This window comes from Pseudopodoces humilis, chromosome 27 (assembly GCF_049639895.1).
Source record: "Pseudopodoces humilis isolate 2021_Gansu_Grassland_sample_001 chromosome 27, ASM4963989v1, whole genome shotgun sequence".
Lineage (NCBI taxonomy): Eukaryota > Metazoa > Chordata > Aves > Passeriformes > Paridae > Pseudopodoces > Pseudopodoces humilis.
In genome coordinates this window covers 4,643,888-4,668,709 of record NC_142226.1, presented here as the reverse complement: position 1 = coordinate 4,668,709, position 24,822 = coordinate 4,643,888, and the positions used below count along the sequence as shown (strand labels likewise).

At 62.9% G+C, this 24,822-nt stretch overlaps 1 protein-coding gene across 3 annotated transcripts; it reads right to left on the bottom strand.

Annotated features, from left to right (window-relative positions):
• Nucleotides 1-146: 146 nt before the first annotated feature.
• Nucleotides 147-22,632, bottom strand: NHSL3 (NHS like 3). 3 transcript variants are annotated; one of them, XM_088067454.1, is made up of 7 exons: nucleotides 22,437-22,632; nucleotides 6,475-6,630; nucleotides 6,215-6,270; nucleotides 5,079-5,196; nucleotides 4,595-4,711; nucleotides 1,650-4,514; nucleotides 147-969 (listed from the first exon to the last, which is right to left on the bottom strand). In XM_088067454.1, exons 1-7 carry the CDS (start codon nucleotides 22,630-22,632, stop codon nucleotides 947-949), a joined length of 3,531 nt encoding a protein of 1,176 aa, XP_087923580.1. In that variant the 3' UTR covers nucleotides 147-946. The 3 variants fall into 3 exon arrangements, with proteins under 3 accessions (XP_087923580.1, XP_087923581.1, XP_014114042.2); XM_088067455.1 differs by lacking the exon at nucleotides 22,437-22,632 and adding an exon at nucleotides 15,387-15,639; XM_014258567.2 differs by lacking the exon at nucleotides 22,437-22,632 and adding an exon at nucleotides 8,097-8,405.
• Nucleotides 22,633-24,822: the final 2,190 nt, after the last annotated feature.

Below are 24,822 nucleotides of genomic sequence, written 5' to 3'. Positions count from 1 at the left end.
TCTGTCCAGGGGAGCTGGCAGCCAGCCCTGCCCCGGAGTTTTACTGGGCAGTGCTGCTGGGAGCCAGCCAAAGGGTGTCCCTGGAGCTCAGCACCACCCAGAAGGGACCTGCAACCATCAACCAGGAAGAACAGGAGGCAGCAAGCTTCGGTCATCATTTTTACCAGCCAGGTACAGAGCTCTGAGCAGCTACTCGGCGGCAGAAGGTCGGTTGTTTTTGGTTTAGTTTGGTTTGGTTTGGTTGGGTTGGGTTTGTTTCATTTGGTTTTTGTTTTGTGGTTTTGTTTTGTTTTTTTTTTTACAATCAAAGAAATCAAAATGTGACCCAAGTTTACAGAAACAGAATCAAGGCTCTACCCCAGAGCCCAGGGCCAGCTCAAGGGGCAGCCAGGTCCTTCCTCCTGCTGGGCAGTGGCAAGTGGCAAGCGGCCAGTGCTGACCACGAGCCCCTCTTGCCTTTCCATCAAGAGCCAAAGCCCCAGTCCCTCCCAACCAGCACCTCCATCCACTCCTGTTCCTGTTTGCATCCCCCCCAGGCACTGTCGTGGCCAAAGCCTTCTCATTCCCTTGTCCAAAGTGCTTCCATTCCTCGTGGGCCTGTCTGGCCGGCAGCAGTGGCCCCAGCTCCGCTGTCCTTGGCCCCCAAACTCCTCTGGGTGGGCTGCTCGGTTCCACACACCCAGACCAAGCATCAGCTTGGCAGGGAGGAGGTGCTGGCTCTGGGCACAGGCCTTGAGTCCAGTAAAAAAAAGCAAAATAAAGCTGTAGTACTTAGGAAAGTGAAACCAACACCATTTTTGCATAAATATCATCAAGGCCGTGGAGGCTAAGGCTGTTTGCTTCCTGTGTTAAGTTAGTTGCCAGTTCCACACTCGTCCGTTGACCTGCCCAGGTCCCTGAGAGATTTGGATTCCTGTCCGTGGGGGCTCCAGTCCTGCAGCGTCCTTCAGGCCGTGTCTCCCCGTCCGTCTGCAAGGCAGGAGGGAAGAGCCCGTCAGCCACCCTGAATCCCAGCTTCCCCCAGCCCCACCAGGCTCTCTCCCTGCTCTTATTCCATTTCATCCAAGTACATCAGTTTGTCAAACATTTTGTGGTAAAGTCTGTTTTTGCTGAGCATCTTGATTGATTGATTGTTGTTTTGGGGTTTTTTTTTTTGTTTGCTTTTGTTTCCATTTAAGCATTGCTTGAAAACGCTTGTGAAGGTTAATATAAATTTTTTTTGATTCACTTATGACTTTATTCTGAACTGCAAGCTAGCTGTAAAACGTGCAAAAATACAGGAAAGAAACTCTAACAAAACCTTTCCCCTGGCCTAAAGTTAGCCAGAAATTTGTAGACACGTGACAAAATGAAACCTAAACCCATCCAAGGGCTCCTGAAATGGGGAAAAAACATTCCTTGCCCATCTTCAGTGATCACAGTTTCAGCTGAAACAATGAAAACCACTCAGGACATGACCAAAGCTGCTCCTCCAGCTGCTGGAGCTTTAAATAAAATCAAGCCCCAGTGCCTCCCTGCTGTAACAGCCCAGGAGCCGTGCTGGGTGTTTGTAACTTGGGAATTTATCCCTTGGGAATGTCTAGCTCAGGATGCTGAGCAGCGAGGCTGAACCTCCAGCAGCATCATCCCGTGGCTCCCACCCCACGTACCTTGTGCAGGGAGGCTGTGAGCCGGCGGCTCCGTGGTGTTGCTGCCCTCTGTCCCCGCCAGCTCGCTCTTAGTCCTGCTCTCCTCCACCTTGGCATCCCCGTCCAGCACCGGGGAGCCCAACGCCTCTGCCCCCGCTGCCTTCGGGGAAGGAGCCGGCCCCGAGCCAAGCGAAGGTTTCTTGGCTACTGGAGGGGGGATCTTGCCGGGTTTTCGCTGGGTTTGTGCCTTTCCGGGGCCCTGCGGGACAGCAGCAGCTGGGGCTGCCGAGCGCTGCCCCGAGAAATTCATCAGCTCGGCCACCAAGTTCCTCTTCAGGTCGGCCTGTGCCTCGGGGGACGACGTGGTTTCGATCACCAGCTTCCTGGAGCTCTTGGCGAAGATGAAGCTGGCGGTGGAGGCCGGCGATTTGTTCCTGGGGGACAGCTGCCCGTCCCCGGGGGGCCCCTCGGGGCCGGGCTGGGCCGCTCGGCCGCCCGGTGGCTTCTCCGCGGCCTCTCCGGAGGCCAAGGCGGCGGCCTTGAGGTGCACGGCGTGGTGGAGCTGGTTGGAAGGCACCGCGTCTTGGGCAGGAGGCGGCTGCCGTGTGGACAGGGACCGGCGGACGGGCTTCTGTGGGGCCGGGCGCTCCTCGGCCCCGGCCCCGGCCCCGGCCCCGGCCCCGGCCGCAGGCTCCACGCTAACGGAGCGCAGCCGCACCATCTGCAGCAGCGAGGGGGTGACGATGGGCAGGCTGGCGTCCTCCTTGGCCACGGGACCGCTCTTGCTCCGTGACACCGGCTCCTTCTTGGCCTCTGCCCGGGGCCCGTTGGCCGCCTTCTTAAGGCTGATTTGGGGCGGCAGGGCCAGAGCCGAGGGCGGCGGGAGAGGCGGCGGCGGCGGGGGCACGGAGGCCGTGGGAAGGGACCCAGCGGGACACGGAGGCTGTGGAGCCCCGGTGGGTGGCTCCTGCTGCTGAGATGATGAAGAAGCAGCCCCCGGGATCGGTGTCGCCGTCTGCCTGTCCACCGGGGCCGAGGTGGCATCGGGCAGGCTGGAGAGATAGGATTCATCCGGAGGGGGGAAGTCTGCCATGGACAGGTCGTGCTCCTCGGGGGTCGGCGGCGGTGGCGGGGGCCAGGCGGTGTCGGTGAGGGGCTCACTGCTGCTCTGGGGGCTCCCCTCCACCTTCTTGGCCGGCGGGGGAGGCGGCTGGTAGGCAGGCGGCGGTGACGGCGGGGGGGACTTGCCAGCGGGCTTGGCCAAGGGCTCCTGGCTGGCAGTGCTGGGCGCTGGGGGGGTTTGTGAGGGCTGGAGAGGGCCGGAGGGGGCTGGAGACTGCTGGGGCTTGGTGGGTGGAGGGGAGAAGGGAGCGGGAACTTTGGGGTGCGGTGGGATGATGAACCGGTCTGAGCGACCGGTCAGCGCCTCGGGGGGAGTCGGGTCCGAGGCCGAGGAGGAGATGGAGGTGAGGGAGGAGGACACTGAGAGCACAGGCGACTGCAGGGAGCAGACCCGGTCCGGCTTCTGGGGCTGAGACTTGCCCGGGGACACAGCTGGAGGTCCCAACCCCTTGGTGGGCAGTGTTGGGGTCCCGCTCTGGCTGGAGTAGCCGCTGGAGGGGGACATGGTGCGGTCAGACCCATCGGGGCAGCTCCACTTGGCCTGAGCTTGGGGCTCCCTGAGCACCACCGTCACCCCGGGGCGGCCCCGCGAGGCCTCGGGGGAGCTGGTGCCAGCCAGGCTCTCAGAACGGAGGCTGCTGGTCTCGCTCAGCGATGGAGAGAACACCTCATCCTCGCCCGTGGGGCTGAAGGGCTCGGCCCGCGGGGACCAGGGCGCGCTGCTCTCCCGCTGGGGCCGCCGGTCAGGCCTGGGGGGCAGCCCCAGCACCTTGGGCTCCCCATCAGCCTTCTGGTGCAGCGAGTAGGTCCTGCGGGGAGGGGCCGGGGGCTTCTTCATCTTCCTGAGGGAGACGCTGCGAGCGGAGGAGCGCTCGCTGGCCAGGCTGGCCGTGTCCGAGCCGTCTGCCTGGCTGCTCGTGCTGTAGGCAGGGGACGCACGGCCACTGCCCACGCCCAGGAGCCCGGGGGCCGCAGGAGTGAGGCCGGCAGTGGGCTTGGAGCAGGAGCTGGCAAAGCTGGTGGAGCTGTAGATGCTGATTTGGTCGGTGTCGGAGCGAGCCGCCACGTCCGCCTCACCGTGCGGCCCCGCCTCGGGCTGCCGGTGGTCGCAGCCGCCCTGGGAGGAGATGGTGGAGCTGTTGGAGACGATGGTCTCCGTGGACTGAGAGTGGCTCCAGTTGTCGCTGGAGGAGGAGGGCTCGCGGCTGCGGGCGCTGCGCTCCGAGAAGCGGGACAGGGAGCGCACCGAGGCCGGGCTGGACGAAACGAGGCTGCAGCGGCTCAGCGTCCGCACGCTGCTCCTCGTCAGGGCCACCACGTCCACCATGGGCGGCAGGATGGCGTTGGGGATGATCTTGGACATGTAGGTGCCCTGGGGCGAGATGGACATGACGGGGCCGACCAGCATCTCCGGGGGGTTGGCGTAGGTGGTCATGCCCGGCACGGCCAGCGACTTTGGCCTCACCATGGGTGACAGTTTGGCCTCTGTCTTCCTCCCCAGCAAGCTGTCGTCGTAGTAAACCCTGTTGATGTGCTTCTGCAGGGCTGCATCCGCCTCCTCCAATGCTCCCAGGCAGACGCGGGCGCCGCCGGACACGGGCAGAGGCTGCAGCTTCCCGTCGATGGTGGGGATGCGGACGGTGTCGCCGGACACCTGCCCCCCGTTCAGCAGGGGCTGCTGCGCTGCCCGGCCGTCCCCGCGGCCCACTGGCCCTCGCCCATCCGCCTCGGGATGTCCCTTGGCTCCATGGCTGTTCCTGAGACCTGGGGGCAGGGAGAGATGACCTCAGTGTGATCCCAAGGCAAACGGCTCCTAAAAATCCGCCCTTGCCCCCAAAGCTTACCCAGCTCCTTATGGACGTGCTGGGGGATGCCCAGCACCGTCGTCCTCCTCTCTTTCCTCTTCTTGCCAGCCCTCTCTGAGGATTTGGGAAAGGAGTCGTGTGGTCGGAAAGTGGAACCTACAAGAGGTGTGAGAGGGTCCAGCTAGTGTGAGGAGGGCCCTGGCCAGGGCGTCCCCATTGTCCCCAGCACTTCCCACTGAGATCCTCTAAGATAAGCCAGGCTCAGGCACTGAAACAGCCCAGAGAGGCACCAACCAAACAGTCTGAGCAGGGAGGAGACGGTGTCTGTCTGTCTGTCTCTCTCTGTCCATCCCCCTCGCCCAGCCCCAATGCTCTGACTCAGCCAGAGCCGCTCTCATCTCTCCCAAGGGCCCCCAAATCCCTGCGTTGGCTCGTGGCCACACCGAGGCAGAGCCCAGCTCCCTGCCCTGCACTCTCCAACCCCCCTGGTGAGCCCCCCGTCCCACAGCCCCCAGCCGGGTACCTTTGCGCTGGATCATCTCGGAGCGGATGGAGAGGGCATCCTCAGAGGTGCTGTCCGTGGCACAGGAGGCCGCCTGGCTCCGGAAGGACAGGCTGTCATCCTCCGAGGATGTGCAGGACTGTGGGGACACGGTGGGCTCAGCAGAGCCGGGGCTGTGGGGACAGAGCTGCCCCAGCCCCGGCCAGGCCCCTTCCCCGCCGCGAACTGACTGCAGCCGAGACAAAAGCTCTTCCGAGGGCCAAAGGCTGAGTCAGCCACGCCGGCATCCAGAGTCCTCCCACCAGGAGCAGGGCTGGGAGCGGCCCCTGGGAGCCTGCATGGCTCTGCAGCCCCCCGGAGAGCAGGAGAGACGGGCTCTGGTGAACACAAGGAGCACCTGAAGGAACTGCCAGGCCCGAAATGACTCCATGGGTGTTCCCAGCCCTGCTGTGCCCCAGAACCCAGAGGGACAGGCAGGCGGGACCCCCAGCACTCCCTGGACACAGCCCCACACTGGACACGGCTTCCAGTGTCCCCCTCCCTCCAAACCACCCCTGGCACAGGTTGGCATGAGACACTTCCGAGTTAACCTGACCCCTCCACCTCGCTGCCCCCGTGGCTCTGCCCATGCTGGGGTTTCCAGTTCCCCACTTCCAAAGGGTGAAAGGGGCCGAGAACCAATGAGAGGCAACAGCTTGAGCAAACACAGGCAGGCGAGGCACTGGCAGCGGGGTCAGAGCCCGGGGATTGCCAAAGCTCAGCTTGGCCAAAAGAGGGGGAGTTTCTCCTCATCTGCAGCTGGGGAGGAGCACAGGCAACAGGCTGGATATGGCCAACAGTCCCCACCATGCCACCACGTCATCTCTCCTCAGTCAGGGCTCCCAGGGGACACCAGGGGGACAGGGGGGACCCTGGCAGAGCCCCACAGGGCAGAGCAGGATGTACCGAGGCTGAGGATGGAGCAGTTTGTCGTGGGGCAAAGGAGGTAACACCAAGGGACACACAGCCAGTTCCAGCCCCACAACCCCCCTGGACATGGTCCTGCCACCTTGGCTGGTTGCTTGTCTGCCCGCAAACACCACCAGGGAGGGCAGAAGAGCCACCCTGTGTCACCTCACTCCCAGGGCACCCCAAGAGCACCACCTGGCAGGGCTCACCTGGAGGCTGCTGGTGTCCCCGTGGTCCCAGGCACTTTTGGTCTGTTTCTGCTTCTCTGTGGAGGGAAGACAGAAGGTAAATCCCTCCAGGGGAGCTGGAGGAAGCAGCTGCCGAGCTGACAGTGCCCCCTGCACAGCCCAGCCACCAGCACTGGACTCTGGTCAGCCCCATGCGCCGCCCACACGGCCCAGCCAGCCAGGAGCTGGGGACAGCCCTTCCACCGTGTCCCCAAGGCCACCCTGGGGCTGGGGACACCTACCCTGGTGCTGCAGGGACTTCAGCCCCTGCTGGGCCTGGTTGTGTAGCTCCTCCAGGTGCGGGGGCCGCGTGCTGGGGAAGAAGACGTTGTCGGGACATTCCTCGCCCGCCGTGTACTGCACGCTCAGCCGCTTCTCACCCTCACCCCTGGCAGCGCCTGCAGGGACAGAGGGCTCAGCTGGGCTGGGGGGGACACGGCCACGCTGCCACCAGGGTGTCCCAACCCACGGGGGGTGAGTTCTGGCTGGTGACAACCACCTCAGGATGATGTTATCGGCTCCAAACCGGGCGCTGGAAACACCGAAAGAAATCCCATCCCACGGCTCTGCCCGGCCGGTCGATATTCCGGAGTCGGGATGTCTCCACTGGTTTTCTCCCCACCACCAAAGCAGTTCTGGGATGTGGGACCACCCTCCTTCCCCAGCACCTTCATTAGGAGCTAACGAGGTGGTGAACTGTGTGGGGCTGGGCAGGGAAGGGGCAGCACAGGAGGAGATTAAATGTGGATGGAAGGAGGATGACTTTCCCTTCTGAGCATCGAGTCATGCCCAGGTCTTGCTCGTCACCCCAAGAGCAGGGACTCCCCCCATGCCCAGGCAGGCTGGGAACTGCACACAAGAGGGAAACCGAGGCACATCCAGCAGCAGAGATCCCAGAGGACCCAAATCCCTGCTCCGAACCCCTCTGGATGCTGAACACCCCATCTGCCTCGCACAGAGCCTTCGCTCTCTGCCTTGCAGCCCTCTCCCCACAGCCACCACCGCTGCCACCCTGCGGTGCCGACAGCCAGGGGCTGCCCTGGCATCACCCAGCCCCTGGCATCACCCAGCCCTGGCATCACCCAGCCCAGGCACTGCAGCACCGTGGCACAGCCCTGCCCGCTCCTGCCCACACGCCTGAGCGAAGCCTCAAACTCTTCCTGCCCAGAAAAAAAAAAAAAAAAACAACCAATTTTGAGGAAGGGAAGGGCGAGCGCAGGAAGCCGTCGGGGCTGGCGGCGGCACCCCGGGGCCACGGGCACCTGCTGCTCAGCACGGCCAGCAGCACACAGCACCCCTTTGTCCCCTGTGTTCCCCCGGTGTCCCCTCAGGGCCAGCCCAGCCAGGCAGCGAGGCGGCCGTGCTCCGACTCCGGCACACAAAGGAGCAGGCCTGGAACAATGGAGCCTCCCTCCCTGCCGCCATGCCGGCCTCTGCCTCCGCCAGCAGCCCCGGTGTGAGCGGGCAGCGGGGCACGGCCAGCCCGGCACTGCCACACGGGTCCCCTGTGCTGGTGCAAAATCCCTGCAGGGGACACAAGATACCCACAGCCAGCCCCCCACCATCATGTTCCTAATCCCCTTTTCTACCCCAATTCGGGCAGCCCCTCGCCTGACACCCCCCAGACACGCTCGGAGCTGCCCTGCGGGGAGAGGAGCGCAGTGATTTATTCCGGTAACTTCGCAGGGGAGACGCCAGGGCTGGGGTGACCTTCCCTGCCCTCCCCCGGGGGTGGCAGCCCCCCTGCCCTCTGCGGGTGGGCGAGCACCCCGGGCCGGCCCGGGGGGGTCCCGGCGGGCAGGGGTTGTGTAAGGACAAGGCTCTGCTCCCTGCCTGCCTCCCTCCCTGCCCGCTGCTCACTCACCCTTCTTCTTGAAGAAAGCCAGAAGTGAGGAGAGGTTCCTGCCCATGAAAACCACCATGGTGGCCGGGGAGAGGGTCTGCTCCCCAGGGGAGGGGGGCTCCGCCGCCCCCGGAGGAGGCTCAGCCTATTGTGCCGAGGCTGCTCTCACCCGGCGTGTGCCGGCGGGGCGGATGCCGGCGGCCTCCAGCTCCCTCCCTCCGTCCTCATCCGCACGGGCGGGAGGATGCTCGGCCAGGCGAAGCCGCTCCGGCGCAGCTGCTGCTGGCGAGCAGGGAGCAGCCTGAGCCGGGGACGGCTGCGCGGTGGCAGGAGGGGACAGTCCCAGCTGCGCCCACCGCGCTCCTCGCCCGCGGGAGAAGGAAAGAGGGGGCCCCTCCTCTGGCTCCGGCTCGCTCCCCCCGGCCCTCCCGCCTCCTCCCACGCACGGCACGGACCGCAGGGATCTGTTCTTCCAGGCTCGGGGCCAGCATTTCCCCTTCTCCTCCCTCTTGGACCCCTGGGACCCCTCAGGACCCCGCTGAGCACGGCTGCAAACCAGTTGCTCTCTTCCACAACGGTGCGGTCAACCGAGAGAAACTGGGAGGCTTTTCCACCTTGGGCTATGACACAGCACAGGCAGCAGCGTCACATTCCCCATGCTCGCCTGCCCCCAGTGCCCCCCAGGGCATGAGAGCCCCAATCCCGGCAGGGAACACGAGCCAGGATGGAGCAAAGGGTGTTCGGGCTACGTCATGGTCACAAGGGCTGGCAGCACTGGGGGAAAACCAGGTCTGGGACCAGTCTAACCAGTAGCTCCAGCTGCTGGTGCGGAGGCAGGTGAAAGCAGGGGCAGAAATGCCAGGCGGTCACACAGTGGCACTACCCTGGCACTGCCGGTCACTGTCCCCACCATGGGGGTTCTCCCAGGGCAGTGTGTGCCCAGCACATCTGGCAGCTCCATCCCCCCCATTTATAGGTGTTTTACCTCAAAAGATGAACAGCACCCAGTGTTTACCCAGCAGGTAGCCGTGTCCTTGTGCCAAACCCTCTGTCCCCTGCCCTGCAGCTCCCCACGGGCTGTGCCCAGGGTTTATTCCAGCACGACACAGCGTGGGCTGCAGACACAGCGGCATCACCCAACACAGGGTCCCAGCGGGCTCCAGGCAGCGACTCTGCAGCCCAAGGCACAGTTTGACCTTGTCAAGGGCATCTCTGTGTCCCCAGCCAGGCAGCTCTGGGCTCAGCGAGGATTTTATCCCTGGAATTCCAACAGGGCCATGGCCCCAAACACCAGCAGCTCCCTGGCTGTGCCTGACCCAGCACTTGCACAGCACGGGCAGGACAGGCCCTGCTGGCCACACGCTCCCCAGAAGGTGCCGGTGGCCACAGAAAGACATTCCCCAGCTCTTCCCACAGCACAAGTGGAAAAGGAACATAATGAAAGGGCTGAGGATGCACAAAGCAGGCAGGCACGTGCTGCGCTGAGCACTGCCCTCTGCTCTGGGCAGAATGTCATGAGCCCAGAAAGGGCCACGGCTGGAGGCAGACGAGAGGGACACTGCTCCTGGCTCCACGGGCAAGGGCCCAGCCTTCCAGCTCTGCCCACAGAGACGGGACTGCAGCAGGCCCCCCTTCACGGCACCAAGAGCTCCCCCAGGAATGGAGACAGCCCCTCCTGTGCTGCTGGTGCAGGACCCAGGCAGAGCAGAGCTTCATCCCCGCAGCTCTGCTGGTGGCAACAGGCGTGGAAGCTCCTTCCAGGGCCATGAGGACATTCCCAGGTGCTGGCAGACAGTCTGGCCCTGCTCCACCTTCCTGCCCGTGGCCCACTGCCCACACAGAGGACCTGGAGAACATCCCTCACTGATGGAGATGTGTCCCTCTCCCGAGGGTGACACCGCTGAGGAGGAGCTCAGCACGGGTGGTTGCAGTCTCCCAAAGGATAATCCAGGGCTCAGCCAGGGCAGGACGCTGCCCAGCCACGGAGGAGCCTCGTGGCAATTCTCCCACTCACTCCCTGTGACCTTCGCTACCTCATCATCCTCACCCAGCTGGCCTCACCCCGGCTCTGCCAGCACAGGGTGAAACTGCTGGAAACGGGGACAGAATCCAGGAGGGAGAGAGCCCTGATCCTGCCGCAGAGGCTGCAGGTCCCGCTGGGCCGGGGCAGCCGCTGCAGCTGCAGCCGCTGCCGGTAGCAACACGCCCGGTTGGAGCCGGTGTCCCGGCCCCTGCGCATTCCTTGCGGAGCATCCTGGATCGCCCCGTGCCCTCCGGGCTCGGCTGACACACGTGCCTTGGCCACACGTGGCAGCGGGATTCTCCCAGATAAGGAGCCAAGGAGCCGGAGGGTTCTCAGCTCTCAAGGATGGGCTTCCCGGCTCGGAGCTGGTACCTGCTGCTGCCAGTGCCAGGGATGGTCCAGAGGGAGCAAAACATCCCTGGAACGAGGCACGATGATGGGAAGGGACAGGGAACCCCAGGCACGCTGCCTTCAGCTCTGCGTGAGACGGGCTGGAGGTACCAGTGAGGATGGGAAGGGCTGCACAAGGACTGGGACCCCACAGAACACAGCCAGGGCCGCCCAGCTCCATGCTGCAAACAGAACTCGGAGCTGGCCCAGCTCTTACACCGCTGCTCCTCACCTGGAGAGAGCCAGGAGAGAAAATCCCAGCTCCTGTCCCCCTCCTCGCCTGGCCTGTGCCTCCTGCGAGCAGCAGGTTTGGCCGGGCTGGGCTGCAAACATCCATCTCTGCCTGCTCGGCACTGCCCCGACTTGCCTGCTCCCCGCACGGCGCGGGTCCTGCGGCGGCAGCGGCTCCCTGCCCGCCCCTCCACCGCCACTGACTCACCGCAGAAAAATGGGGAGGAGGGGGACGGGAAGGGGCTGCGAGGTCCCCAGGGGAGCCCGCCTGTGTCCTGCTCTCTGCGGGACGGAGCCTTTGTCTCCCTTCTCCTGGCAGCACAGAGGGGAGCGAGAAGCCCCCCTTGCCCCATGGGGTTGGTGCCCTCCCACCACTCTGGGGGTCCCTCCCAGGCCTGGGGACTGCTCTGCTTCCCAGCTGCCTGCAGATGCCACAGGCATGGATAACACCAGAGGGGTGCACCATGAACCCCATTCCTGAGAGTTCTATGGAGCTGTCAGGACATGGACGGACCCTGACAGAGCTGAGCTCCAGTATCACAGAATATCCTGGTTTGGAAGGGATCCTATCCAGCCCTTCTGCTCCTTTTGCAACCTTCAACTCTTTAGGGTGTCTGGGAGCTCCCAAAGACAACCAACCCGTTCCCCAAATCCTCGTCTCAGCTCAGGATCCACACCCTGGGACGCACTGCTGAGCACTCCAGGCGGGGTGAGAGCACAATAATATTTACGGTGGCTCTGGCCACACAGCCCCTGCTGCCAGCCTGCCCTCGGCCACACCTGGGGGGCTGCTCCAGCCGGGAAAACATCTCCACCAAGCAAATAAACACCGCCCGATCCACGCTGCTGGCTCGGCTCTCAAACACGATCCCACGCAGAGGCTGAACTAAAATTAATTTCAACTGGGAAAACAAACTTGGATCTTTTTTTTTTTTTTCTTCCTCTAAATCACAGCAGGAAAAGCTGCCTGGTATCACCTCGGTGAGCCAGCAGGCTCTGGCCAAGGAGCTGGTGCAGGGTGAAATCCCGTTTGGAGCAGAGCCGTGGCTCCAGTCGCCTCCAGCCACGGCTGCTGTCATGACAGGAGCGCACGGGGTTGTGCAACGGGCCCTGACCCCTCTGCCGTCCCACACTTGCCCCACAGCCAGCCCTGAGGTGACACAGAGTGTCTCCTGCTCCCTGAGTTATCCCAGATCCAGGAGAGGGGCTGGCAGCAGACCAGAGGGGTCCCGGGGCAGGACCACCCCCATTCCCAGCCCCCACAACAGCCCAGCGAGCCTCCATCCCACCGCGTCCCCACCCCGCGCTCGTCCCCTCCCCGGAGAAGCCACCAAACAGGTTTGAAGGTAAATAACAGCCTTCCCCAGCCAGGAGCCGGATCCGGGCGGGAACATCCCAGATGGGGAGCGCAGGGCGGGAGAGGGCTGCGGGCAGAGCCTGGAAAGTCACCCGGGGCCGCAGAGGGTGACACCGGTGGCACGTATGACCAGGGCTGGGCCACCAACACCTCCTCTTTCCATACTTCAGAGCTTTATCACTCCCGGACGCCCTTCCCTCGGTGTCCTGCAGCTCCCACGGGCTGGCTGTCCCCCGCTATTTGCAGGGCACCCAGGTGCTCTTGCCACAGCAGAGGCTCTGCCTGTCACAGCAGGCACCGGCTCCACGCAGGAGCAAACCCAGCAGACGGATTAAGGACAAGACGTTGCAGGTTTTTTCCGTGCACGGATCCCCCGTCCTCGCAAGCAGCACCCAACCCCGCGGGGCTTTTCCAAGGAAACACTGCGGAGGTGCCGATCCTCCTCCCAGCGAGCTGGACACGGCCACGTGGGATGGGGAGAGGAGCTGCCCCCGAGATGGGGTTGGGGATCACGCAGAGCCACAGGGCAGGTCCCATCCCTGCCTGTCGGTGACGGAAGCGTGCCAAGCCGAGAGCTGCGGCCGCTGCCTGCCGGGGACACCCGCGGATCGCCTCCTCCCCTGCTCCAGGAGCAGCAGGGGGCACCGGGAAGGGCTCGGATGTCCCGGCCGCAGCAGGATGCTGGCTGGAGAAAGCGCCTGTGTAAATCTCGGCGTGGCCCCTGCCGGGATCGGCCCCTGCCCTCATCCGCTCCCCCGGGTGTTTGCGGAGCCGGCCCAGCGTGGGGCTGGCACGGGGAGAGCCGAGAGCCCAGAGCTGCTCAGCCCACACTGGAGCTGCCCCGCAGGAGCCGGAATTGCTGCCGCTGCCGCTGGGAACGCTCACAGGCACAGACCACCCCTGGGGCATTTGGATACCCCATTCCTGGAAGTGTTCCAGGCCAGGTTGGAGCAGCCTGGAATAGTGGTAGATGTCCCTAACCATGACGGAGAGCGGAACGCGATGAGCGCTCCAAGGTCCCTTCCAAATCAAACCATTCCATGATTTTTTTTCTCTCCCCAGCGGCCACCGAGGGGCCCGCGGGTGCCGGGTGAGCCCGCACCCAGAGCTGCCATCCCCGCTGCCAGCAGCCGCGTTCCTGCGCCCTGACTCAGCAGGGCCCGGCGGGGAGACCCGATAAGGAGCCGATAAGAGGCTTCGGTCTCCCTGGGGCTCAAGGACCTTCCCCGGCATGGACAAGCCCAGGGACGAGAGGCTGGGGATGCCCTCGGAGCGAGCCAGGCCCCGCTCTGACACGGGGAAATGGGCACGGGGAGCTTGGCTTTGGCACTGGGTGGGCTCGGGCAGGGAGCAGCGGCAAAGCCACCTCGGTGCCCTCGGCCGTGGCCACCCTGTCCGTGGGGACGCCCGTTCTGTCCCCTCGGCAGCCAAAGGCAGTGCCCACGCCACCGCACATATGGCACAAGCACAAAACCATCTGCCAGTGCCTGCCCGGGCTTGATGTACCAACAACGGGCACGTCAGGGCCAAATTAAGCTTCCAGTCACTAAAGAGACACGAACTGGGGACACTGGTCCAGCCGCCCGCCATATGCAATTATTCTCCAGCCCAGAATCCAGGGGCACCCAGGGTCGTGCAGGGGGAGCGCCGGCGGGGGCTGGAGCCTTTCGGAGGGTGCAGCCGAGCTCACCGGCACACCCTGCCCCCAGCCGGTGATCCCGGCTGCGCCCTCCGAAATGCTGAAGCGACACAATGCAAATTCTTTGGCTTTGTGGCCGCCGCGCCGTTGCCATGGAGCCGTCGCAGAGAACAAACACAACTCGCCCCATGTTTTCTCAGCACCTTCCACCCCACGGCCTTCGGCCCCAGCGCCAGGATCTGCCCCGGCTGGATGAGTCCCACATCCCGCCCATTCCAGGGCACCCGAGATGGAGCAGCGCTTCTCCCAGCCAGCCCTGGGGAAGGGCGGCACGGTCCTGGTTCAGGGGTTGACAAGGGACACCCGAGGCTGGCAGGGGATGGAGAGGAGATGGAGGTGTGGACAGGAATGCCCCACGGAAAGGCTGAGGATGTGCCAGGGATTGCAGCTACGGCACCGAGCCCACGGTGAGCACGACAGGAGGACAAGCGCAGCAGAGAGGAGCCTGCAGCCACCGGGCGAGGAGAGGAGGATGGCAGAGAGCGTGTGGTGAAGGAGTTGTCCCAGCACGGCCAAGGGCGATGTGTGACCCTCCTGCCTCAGTTTCCCCAGGCACCGAGCAGATGTTCTCAGCCAGGACATTCCAGCACTCTCTCCCTGCGCACCCGCAGGGTCTCCCCATGCCAGGCCCCACCTGGGATGCTTTTGCTTGGAGTGGTGGCCCCGAGCCTGTGCAGAGTTGCCTCCAGACCCTGTTTACCCTGAGGACAGCTGGGCTCACGCACCTGCTGGTTGCTGCCTGTAAAGACCGAGAGAAACGGAGCAGAAGGGACAGAGGATCCCACAAGGCTGGTGGGGGAAAACACCCGGCCTTGTCCTGCTATCCCCATTCCTATGATCCTGCCAAACCTCCTCCCCGGCTCAGGCTGGGCTGGGGACACAGGGATACTCTAATGACACCAGCGGGGGAATCAACAGCCCCAAGATGGAGACGATGGGGACACTTTCCCTGCTGGCTTCACCCTGCCCTGTTGGAGCCACGGAGGGAGCTCACCAGGCACCCCACGGGGTTCACTGTCCCGCGAGTGGGTCCAGGCTGGCGGGGGACCCTTCCTTCCCCTGCTCCTCGTCCCTGCGGGAAAGATCTCGGCCCCTGCTTCCTCCTTGGCTTTCCAATGGCATCCATGGAGACGCAGCATAAAGCAGCGGAGCGATCGTGCGCGGACAGACGGACAGACGGACACGCAGAGCGAGGGGACGGCGAAGGGGGAGCAGCCCCTGCAAACACTCCCCGATCCTCCTCTCCCCGCGGCACAGCGAGAGAAACCGAGGCACGGGATGGGAGCGGGGGCCGGGGGAGGAAAGCGACGCTGGGCAGCGCCGAGATCCCACTTGGAAAACAAATCAGTAACTAATTCAGCTGATCCCGTCCCGATAGCGCGGCGAGCCCAGGGCTGCTCCCCGGCGCGTCGGCACAGCCCTGCCTGCAGCCAGGGGGGCTCCCCCAGCCCCACACCGGGCTCGGGCTGATCCTGCCCCCCCAGCACAGGGAAGGCAGAGCCAAACCTCCCCCTCACCCCCCGCTCCAGCCCGGCAGAACACAACCAGCGAACTTTCCCTTCCAACTCCCCGAGCGGGGACCCCTCCGCGCCCCATCCCCACGGCACCTACCTGCCCTCGGCTTCCCGGCGCGGCCGAAGGGCCAGGAGGAGCCGGCTTTGGTGCCCGCCGGGCTCCTCTTGCGGTGCGCGTTGCCCATGAGGCCGCTGTCGCCTCCACCGCGGCCGGGTGGAGGGCACCGCGGTGCTACATGGCCGAACCGAGCGGGCTCCGGCGTGGCCCGGGCGGCCCCGGCAGATGACGGCTCTCAGCCGCCGGTTCCCATCCCTCCGGCCCCGGCGGAGCTGAGCGCTCGCAGGCGGCCGTGCCGGAGCCAATGGTACGGGCAGAGAGGAGGGGCCTGCCCGGATCACCCGGCGGATCCCACTGCACCCTCCCAGCCCCATCCCTGCGGCGGGGGTGCCTCGGCCCTACCGAGAGGCTGAAAGGAGACGCCCCGGTGGCCAAACAGCCCCGAGCGCAGGGAGAGCGGGGCAGGGATGTCGCCTCCAGCCCTGCTCGCACCTCCCTGGAGTTTCGCCGCGCTGCCACCACCTCTGGCTGGCCCCAGCTTCGACAAGGGCGGCTACAACGCTCCCCTCTCCGTGGATTTTGGGGAGGGGGACACCTCACCCAGCCCGGCCAAGTTTAGGACGGGACTAGCAAGGCTGGAGCAAAGCGCCCGAGGCCACGGGCTGGGTCCGGCCGCTGCCCAAAGCCAGGGCGAGCACCCACATGCCAGCGCCCACGCAGCCTGGGGTGGGTGGGAGCCCCTCGCCGCCCTCCCCACGGCCACTCCTGGCTCCGGGACAAGTCACGAGCACCTTGCTCACACTGCCGGCACCTTCCCCTGCCCTCCCCGGGTGCACCTCGGCCTCTCCCGGCTCCAGTCCCCGCTCCTACAGCAGCCAGGGCTGGCAGGGGACAGGCCACGGGAATTGCTGCCCACACCGCCCGGACGAGCCCCTCCACGGCCCCTTCCCGAAGGCCGCTTTTCCCTCCTGAGTTTTAATTAGAACATTAAAAGTTGCGAGGGCAGGGAGGGGTCAGCCAGGCAGGCAGCGGTGGGCAATTCCTGCTGGCAATGTTTATGTTCCTTAGGTGATTCATCAAAGGCTGGGATAAGTAGGAAGGAGGGTTTTGTGGGAAAGGCACAAAACCGGGGAGGTGGTACAAGAAAGAAGGGAAAAAAAATTAAAGATCAACCAGCAGCTTTGTCCTGACCTCCCAAGGTGATCGGCACCGAATTAATCTTTGGACTTCAGTCTTCTCAGCAGTGGAAATATTGATGGTTCAGCTCCTCAGCAGCTTGGTTGGGTGCCCAGGGCAGGCTCAGAGGGGCAGGGACTGTCCCCGTGGGTTTGCTGCCCCATCTGCTGCGGGAGCTGTTAAGGAGATGAGGGGATCCAGTGGTAAAATATTCCCTGTTTGCCATCACAGGCTGTGCCCCATTCCCAGGGCAGCCCTTCCACCCTAGGACAGTGAGGATGAAAGGTCCTGGCCACAAGAGCAGCAGATCAGAGGTCTCTGCCCAGTGACTGTGGGACATCATTTCTCCTCTGGCCAGCCAGGGGCATCTCCAGGCTGGGCCGAGGCTTCCTCCCACTGCCCAGCACCTTCCAGCATCCCTGGCATGACCATCCCAAACCATGGACCCCCCTCCCCGTGCCGCTCAGACCCCTCCCCAGTGCCCCAGGGGGCTCCTCTGCAGCCACACGGAGCAAACCTCGTGTTTCTCTCCCTGGAAGAGACAGAGAGGCTGGAGCCTGCCCCAGATCCAAGGGAGACACTTCCCCCTCCACTCCCAAAACAGACGCCCTCCGTGCCAGCACTTGCTCAGGGAACGCGGCCACCGAGGCGTCACCGCCCCCGGGCACAGCCTGGGATGTGCCGGCAGAGCTCCGGGAGGGAGCCGAGCCCCGGGCACCCCGCGGAGCCCACGTGTGCCAAAAATACCGAGTGGCTTCTCCGAGCTGGAACAACTGTGATGGGGGAATTTGCAGCCACGTGGAGCCGAGCTTCAGCTCCTCCCGCGCCTCGTGGTTCAGTCCCTGCCGAATTCGGGGGGCTGAGAGCAGCACTGGGGGCTCCAGCATCTCCACAGACCCCACTGAGCTGCCCCATTGCTACTCAAAGCCCCCTGAAATCCCCCCTGAAATCTGTGGGCAGGCCTGCTGTCATCCTGCATCCCACACCTGGGTTATGTTGCTGTGAGCAGAAATCTGGCTCAGGGAACCTGGGCAGTGGGGACAGCTGAGCACCAAAATTCCTTCCTCGGTGTTAAAACCTCAGTGCAGCCCAAAGGGGAGGGGAGGGAAAGGAGGGGAAGCATTTCCAGCCTTCCCAGCACACGAGGGATATGTGAGAATAGGGAACTGGGGGGGCAGAGATGCTGATTCCAGGCAGAATCTCTTCTCCAGGCCAGAAATCCCTGGTTTTATTCACTGAGAACTCTGATAAGAGCTTTGAGCAGCAGAGAAGCTGCTCATGAGATACAGATCTGGTCAGTACAGCGTGACTGCCCCAAGCACATCTGATCTTCCCAAAGTCACATATTGCCTTGGTCAGAGCAGCCAGTCCAGCCATGGGGACCCCTCTGTGCTGTCACAGGGGACAGATCTGTCCCTCCTGGTGCTCTAGCCATCCTTCCTCACGCTCTATCCATCCCTCCTGGTGTTTCACCCACTCCTTCTGGTGTTTTCTAAACCTGATTCCGTCTCAGAGCAAACACAGAGCAGGAGCTGAGCTGCCTGAATGAGAAAGGAATTCAGCCCTCGTTCCCTTCATGGGGAAGTAAAGCTCAGTGAGGCAAAGGTAACACAAAAACCCCACTTGAGATCCCCAATCATTAACAGAAATACATAACCAGAAGGGTTTCAAATGATTTCCTGCTCCAGCCGGAGTCCAGGCCGGCTCTGCTGATGACAGGTCCGGCTCCAGCCCGCAGAGGTGGAGGGAACCCAGCTCCCTGCTCAGGGTGAGGTGGATTTTATCCCTGCACAGCAGGAGCAGCCCATGGCTCTGGCTCTTGCTTGGCAGGGAAATGGTTTTTCACTTCATCCTCACCCAGCTCTTCACCTTCCAGCGGGTTATGTTCCCATCACCGCCAGAGTCCGAGTCAATGATGATATTGTCTTATGAAATCAGACCTCCCTTCCACGGGGAAATATGACCCTACTGAAATAGTTTTATCGGATCTTATGGAACGTTATTCTCAGGAGTAATTCTTCCAGTTGTCTCCAGGTGGAATAGCTGTGGTTGCAGACACACCTCTCTTTGTTCGCCCAGCCGCTCGCCGGTGCCAGGCCAGCCAGGGGATTCCTGCTGCTCGCATTTTCTGAAGTGTCACTCTCTGCCTCTGGCAGATTAACAAACTCATTCCCACACACGCACGGGAACAATCCCCACGCCTCTCCCCTCTCCTTTGAGCTGAGAAGCTCAGGCTAAACATAAGCCCTGTGTTTACACCAAACCGTGCGTGGCAGCAGAGGATGGAGGAAATAATTGTCCTGGGAGATTCCACAGCTCAGCCCCACATTTCCTTCAGGGTTCACATGCACCCCGTGGCATCAAGTGTCACAGAATCACAGAATTATTAAGGTTGGAAAACCCCTCCAAGATCATCAAGGCCAACCTGTGATCAAACCCCACCTTGTCAACCCTGAGTGCCACATCCAGTTGTTTCTTGAACAGCTCCCAGTGCTTAAAAACCCTTTCCAAGAAGGAACTGAGCACAATCCCAAGCACAGCCCAGCCCCTCACCCTCTGCTCACCCCGCACACAGCCAATCCCCAGTCCCAACAAACACTTGCTGCTGTTACAAAGCAGCTGTGAGCTTTATTTTTAACATCTCTATCCCCTGCCCCAGTCAGGAAATCGTTGCTGCTGGACTAAGCTGGCATCAAAATGGAAAATTAAAAAAAAAAAAAAAAAAAAAAAGCCAACCCTAATTTAATATTTCTGGAACACCGATTCCTTTACTTCATCAAGGAATTAAGAAGAATGTTGCAAAAGCCGGATAAAGCAGCAGCCAAAAAAGCAGATTAAATCCACTGGATCCCAGCACCAGCTCATCCTTCATCCCAGAGCTGTGTTTCCATCTCTGCACCCAGAAATGCAGCGCAGGGAGTGGGAACAGCCAAACACCCCAAACCCTCGCTCTGTGTTTGACCCTTGGCACAGCCCAGCTGCTCTCCCCGCCTCGGCTCCCACCCCAGGGCTTAATCACTCCTCTGCCTCCAAAGGTTATTGTGGAAATAAACACGGTTGGAAAGGCGAGGTGCTGGGATACCACCTGCAGCCAGCAGGGCCCGTCCACCCAAACAGGGCACAGCATCCAGAGGATGCAATTCCAGCTGGGATGGAGCCACCCCCCACTCCCAGAGCCGCTGCTGTCCCCCGGAGAGGCGGCTGATGAGTGGGATTACAGAGCCTTTCCTCTACCCAGCTCAGCTATTTGGGCAGCCAGAGATGGGATCTCTGATAGCCGGACCCACGGGATTGATCCCAAGTGGAAATGCTCTCATCCTCCTGCTGCTGTGATTTCAGTGCTGAGCAATGCCGACCTCGCCAGCGCCCGCAGCGGAGCGGGCAGAGGCTCAGGAATGAGCCCTGATCCACGTGCCCTGTGATGAATTCCCTCTCTCCCACCCCTTGGAGCCGTCCTACTGCCCCTCCCCATCACCAGGACTGTCAGATATGCCCTGTCCCAAATCCATGCCCAAATCCACCTGCGGGAAGGGCGGGGTGATCACGGGCCTGATCCAAAACCCCACACGGACACAGGGAAAGCTGAGGGCACTCAGAGCCCGCAAGGTCCTGCTGCAACTCTCCCCTCTCCCCCTCCCAAAGCTCCCAGCTGATGTTTGGAAGAATTCCCAGCTGGTCCCGCTGCACGAAGGCTCGTGATGTCGGCGGCAGGGCCAGCGCTGCCTCCGGGCAGGTCAGAGCCGGCTCCAGCGCCCGGAAAACACCCGGAGCTAACACTCCTTCCCTTCCCACAGCTCAGCCCAGGATCCTGAGGTATCCTGGCCCCCATCCTCCAGGGAAACGTTATCCCCCGTCCCACGGGGATGGATGCCGGTAACCCCGGCGTGTGCTGGCGGCTGCAGCCGAGCCAGAGGCGCTGGAGCAGGGAGGGGTTCCTGGCGTGCTCTCCACGCTGGAATTGCACGGGGAGGGTGATTCAGTCACTCAGGCAAGCTGCAACCGCTGCACATCTGTGCTTCTCCAGCACACCAGCGGAGACACGAGGGAATTTGGGGCACCTCCTGTCCCACAGGATGGCAGCGCTGCCAAAAGAGCCCCCCCGGGCTGGGGCACTCCGGCCTCTCCATCACCAGCGCGGGCTGGGGCATTCAGGACAGCTCTCCTGGACATATCAGATGGGACAGCAGGGTGGCAGCGCAGTGACAGAGCCCTGGTGGCACAAGGGAGCAGCGCAGCACAGGCAGGAGGTGCCCAAGCTGTGACCCTGGCAGGCCGTGACTTGGCATTTTGAGGATTAGCTGGTACAACTTCAGGGAGAAAAAAAAAAAAAAAAAAAAAAAAAAAGGAAAAAAAGGGCTGTCAGAGCTGCTGGGGGCGTTTCTGCCGTGAAGAGGAACATCACATGCTCCAGCACATCTCGTTTTTTCTGCTCAGGTTTCAGTGCTGGGCTGTGGCAGCAGCATCCACACACGGAGGGCCGGGAAGGAGCCACCGGCAGCATCCGATGGATCGGCCCAGCAGAGAGCTCAGCTCTTGCCAAGCCTCTTTTCCCTTCCCATGGCCACTCCTGTCCTATCACAGATTCCCGTGTGCTTCTCCATGCCTGGAAATTCACTCCCTGGAGCAAACTGAAAAAGAAAGTCCCGACTGACAGCATCCTGCTGTGCTTGGATGCCACAGAAGAGGCCTCTCCCTTGGCAAAAGAGTCAAAACATCCCTGCCAGAGGTGCCTGCAGGGAGGGCAGGGGTGTGACACACACACTGTCCCCGACAGTGTGGGGTGGGAGAGGCTTTTGGGGTGATGCCTTCCTTGTCGGGACATCTACCACTGCCAAAAAAAGCGCTGAGGAGAGGAGCGTGACCAGACAAGCCAGCACCCATGGCTTTGCCAAAGCTCCCTGGCTGAGCCCGTGGATCCCCAAAACGCAGCTCCAGGATGGCCAAGAGAGGGGAGCCAGAGCAGCTTCCCCTGCAGGATTGTCCTGCTCAAGGTGCCAGGGATGTGACTGGGCCACGGAGGCAGCACCCACGAACGGAGCAGGGTCAGGGCCATATCTGGGACAGGAAGGGCCACACCTGGAGCACGCAAACACCCTGCCCAGGAGGAGGAGGAGGAGGAGGAGGAGGAGGAGGTGGCAGTGCCTGGCATCCCTCCAGATTTCCCTCAGCCCCAGTGACCTTCTGACTCAGCGCAGGGAGAACCTACCCAGTGAACCGGCACCAGCCCTCGGGGCCGGGGTGAGATCGTGCCAGGGGCTGCCGGATCCATCCTGCTGCCACCACAATGATGGCCACCGTGCCCCCTATGGCCACTGCCATGGTGGCTGCCACCTCCTTCCCCTGCTGCCACCATGGCCAGCAGCTCCACCCCAGCTGGCCACCACCATGGCCAGCACCTCTGCCCCTCCTGTGTCCTCTCTTTAGCCACATCCATGGCCACCACCTCAACTCCTGTTCAGCCACCACGGTGACTCCTCTTTGGCCACCTCCAGGGTCAGCATCCTGACCCTCCTTGGCTTCCACTGCAATGCCTCCTCGGCCTCCGTGGCCACCACCTTGACCTCTCCTTCACCACCTCCATGGCCACTGCTGTGACTCCTCCTTGGCCACTGCCACAACCCCTCAGCGGCCACCCTGAGCCTTCCACAGCCACCAACTTACCCCTCCTTGGCGACTGCCTTGGCCACCAGTGTGAACCCCACCCCAACACCTCCTCGCCCACTCCCACAGCCACCACTCGACGCTTTGCCATCACTCCGACACCATTGTGGCCACCACTGGGACCCCTCCTTAGCCACCACCTCGACACCTCTTTGAGCAGCTCCCTGAAATCTCCTCGCCCACCTCCACTGTGGCCACCACCGTGACCCCTCCTTAAGTGCCACCGTGGCCACCTCCCCGCCCGCTCCTCACCTGCTCCCTCCGTCCCTCCCGAGCTTCTGCCGTCCTTGGGCGGCCGCCGCCGGCCCCGGAGCCAGCTGAACGCCCGGCGCAGCGAGTTCGCCCGGCCCTTCTTCCTCCGGGGGGGAACCTCGGGAGCCCCCACGGAGCCGCCGCCCCGCTCCGGCTCCCGCTCGCCGCCCGCCGCAGGTGCAGCCCCGGCGGACATGGCCGCGGCGGGCAGCGCCCCGCAGCGCCCCGCACCGCCGGCAGCCGCTGCCCATAGGGCCGGGCCCGCCCGGCTCGGCTCGCCCCGGCTCCGGCTGCAGCCCCGGCCCCGCTCCGGGCTCCCGCCGAGCTCCCGGCGCCGACGGAAAGTTTCTGTGCGAGGCGGGGCCGGGCTGCGGGAGCTCCGCCCGCACCGGCCCCCGCCCCCCTGGCCCGCAGGTGGCCCCGGGGGCGTGGGGACCGGGGACCCTCCCCTCGGTGCCACCGCGGCTGCCGGGGCTCCCCGAGATGTTCTTCCCGTTCCCCGGTGGCTCCCGGCTTTGTCCCCTGGCTCTCCGCGCGGGGGGGCGGTGCGGGGACAGCGGGGACATTGATCCCAGCCCTCGGGACCCTGTTTTCCTCGCCCGAGGTGCTGAGAATGAGCCGGAGGCTGGGGAACAGGGGAAACACCCGAGCGGGAGCGGAGCGCGGAATTCCAGCATCGTCATCCCCGGGGCGGCGTCCCGCACATCCCCGGGGAAGCCTGTCCCCGTCCCTGTCCCCGTCCCTGTCCCTGTCCCTGTCCCTGTTCCTGTCCCCGTCCCCGTCCCTGTCCCTGTCCCTGTCCCTGTCCTCGTCCCCGTCCCTGTCCCTGTCCCCGTCCCTGTCCCTGAGCCCAGGACAGAAGCCGGAGCTGGCTGCCTTTGCTCTCCCATCCCGCAGCCACCGCCGGTTCCTGCCCGCGGGTAACTCTGGCCCTGTCACCGCCGGTGGCAGCGCGCAGGGGACACGGCTCTCCCCGACCCGGGTGCACCTGAGGCCACCAAGGCGCTGCCTACAGCCTGTGCCACGCTGCCGCTTGCTGCTAATAATAAATCAGCTCCTGAGAACGGAACGGCACAGGGCGAGGGGGGATTCAGTCTCCTGGCGTGGCTCTGCCAGGCTCTGCCAGGCTCTGCCTGATGCCGGGAGAGCACCAGGAGCTGCCTGGGAAAGGGAAGGGGGGATTTCACCGTGCAGTACGAGCTGGCGTTGCTCAGGAGCATGACCACTCCGATCTGATTTAAATCAGATTTCAAGATGAAATCTTTCCCTGTGAGGGTGGAGAGGCCCTGGCACAGGGTGCCCAGAGGAGCTGTGGCTGCCCCTGGATCCCTGGAAGTGCCCAGGGCCAGGCTGGACAAGGCTCAGAGCAACCTGGGACAGTGGGAGGTGTCCCTGCCCATGGCAGGGGGTGGGAACAAGATGAGTTTCAAGCTCCCTTCCAACACAAACCATTCCATGATTCTGTGATCCAGCTGAGAGGGGTCAACAGCAGACACAGGGACTGGGCCGGCGCAGCAGCAAGTTGGTGACAGGACATGTGGCAAAGCCAAAGGAATGATCCTAAGAAGAATGTTTCTTACATTCTTGAATGGAAGAAAAGAAGGTGTTTTCTGCTGCATTTCCACGCTCCTGGCTCTGAGAGGTTTGGGTCCCTGCGTTTCCTGTTGGTTGTGTTGGAGCCGCGTCCTTCCCGGATGCTCCCAGGGCCTGGCCCAGCGCCCGGAGGAGTTTGCCAGCTGCTGGAAATGGCTGGAACGATTTATAAAACAAGAAGCCTGTCCATCCCTCAGGCTTCCCAGCACATCAGCATCTCCTGAGGGATTCAGGCACTGGCGCTTGTGGGCTGTGCAAACCTGAGCATCCCGCTGCTTCCCGGTGACCAGGGCTGGGGATCCAAACCCAGGGGGACGCCTGTGGAAAGGCTGGGATTCGCTGTTTTTTGAGTCTCTGCCTCACTTCACCCAGCTGAACCCAAACTCAGGATTGAAATGAGTACTGGAAAGAGTTGGGCAGAAATTTCCTGGCACATGTGTGCCCCTCCATGATCCCAGGGGATTCATTCCTTTCCAGGATGAAGGTTGAGCATGTCACTGCTCCTCCCAGGGCTTTGCTGGCCCACGTTGAGCTGAACAGCGCTGAGGAGATTCTAATCCTCAATTAGGATGTTTGAGCTAATTGGCTTTCTGCTGCTGGCTTCAACTTCCGAGTCATTAGCCTCCAAAAAAAAAAAAAATCCCATTTTTCATATTTCCCTCCTCGTGTGGCAGCAGAACCAGTTTGAAAAATATTTTTGCACAGAGTAATGGACCATTGTCCAAAATAATCCCAGTGAGAGGGGGGAGAGTATAGGTTACACTGCGGGGAGAGCTCCCATCAGAGGGGCGAG

Coding starts and splice junctions, on each gene's coding strand:
- NHSL3 (XM_088067454.1), bottom strand. CDS start 22,632: ATGTCCGCCGGGGCTGCACCTGCGGCGGGCGGCGAGCGGGAGCCGGAG. Junction 4,515..4,594: donor GCACGTCCATAAGGAGCTGG/GTAAGCTTTGGG, acceptor CCCTGCCCCCAG/GTCTCAGGAACAGCCATGGA. Junction 970..1,649: donor TCACAGCCTCCCTGCACAAG/GTACGTGGGGTG, acceptor CCTGCCTTGCAG/ACGGACGGGGAGACACGGCC.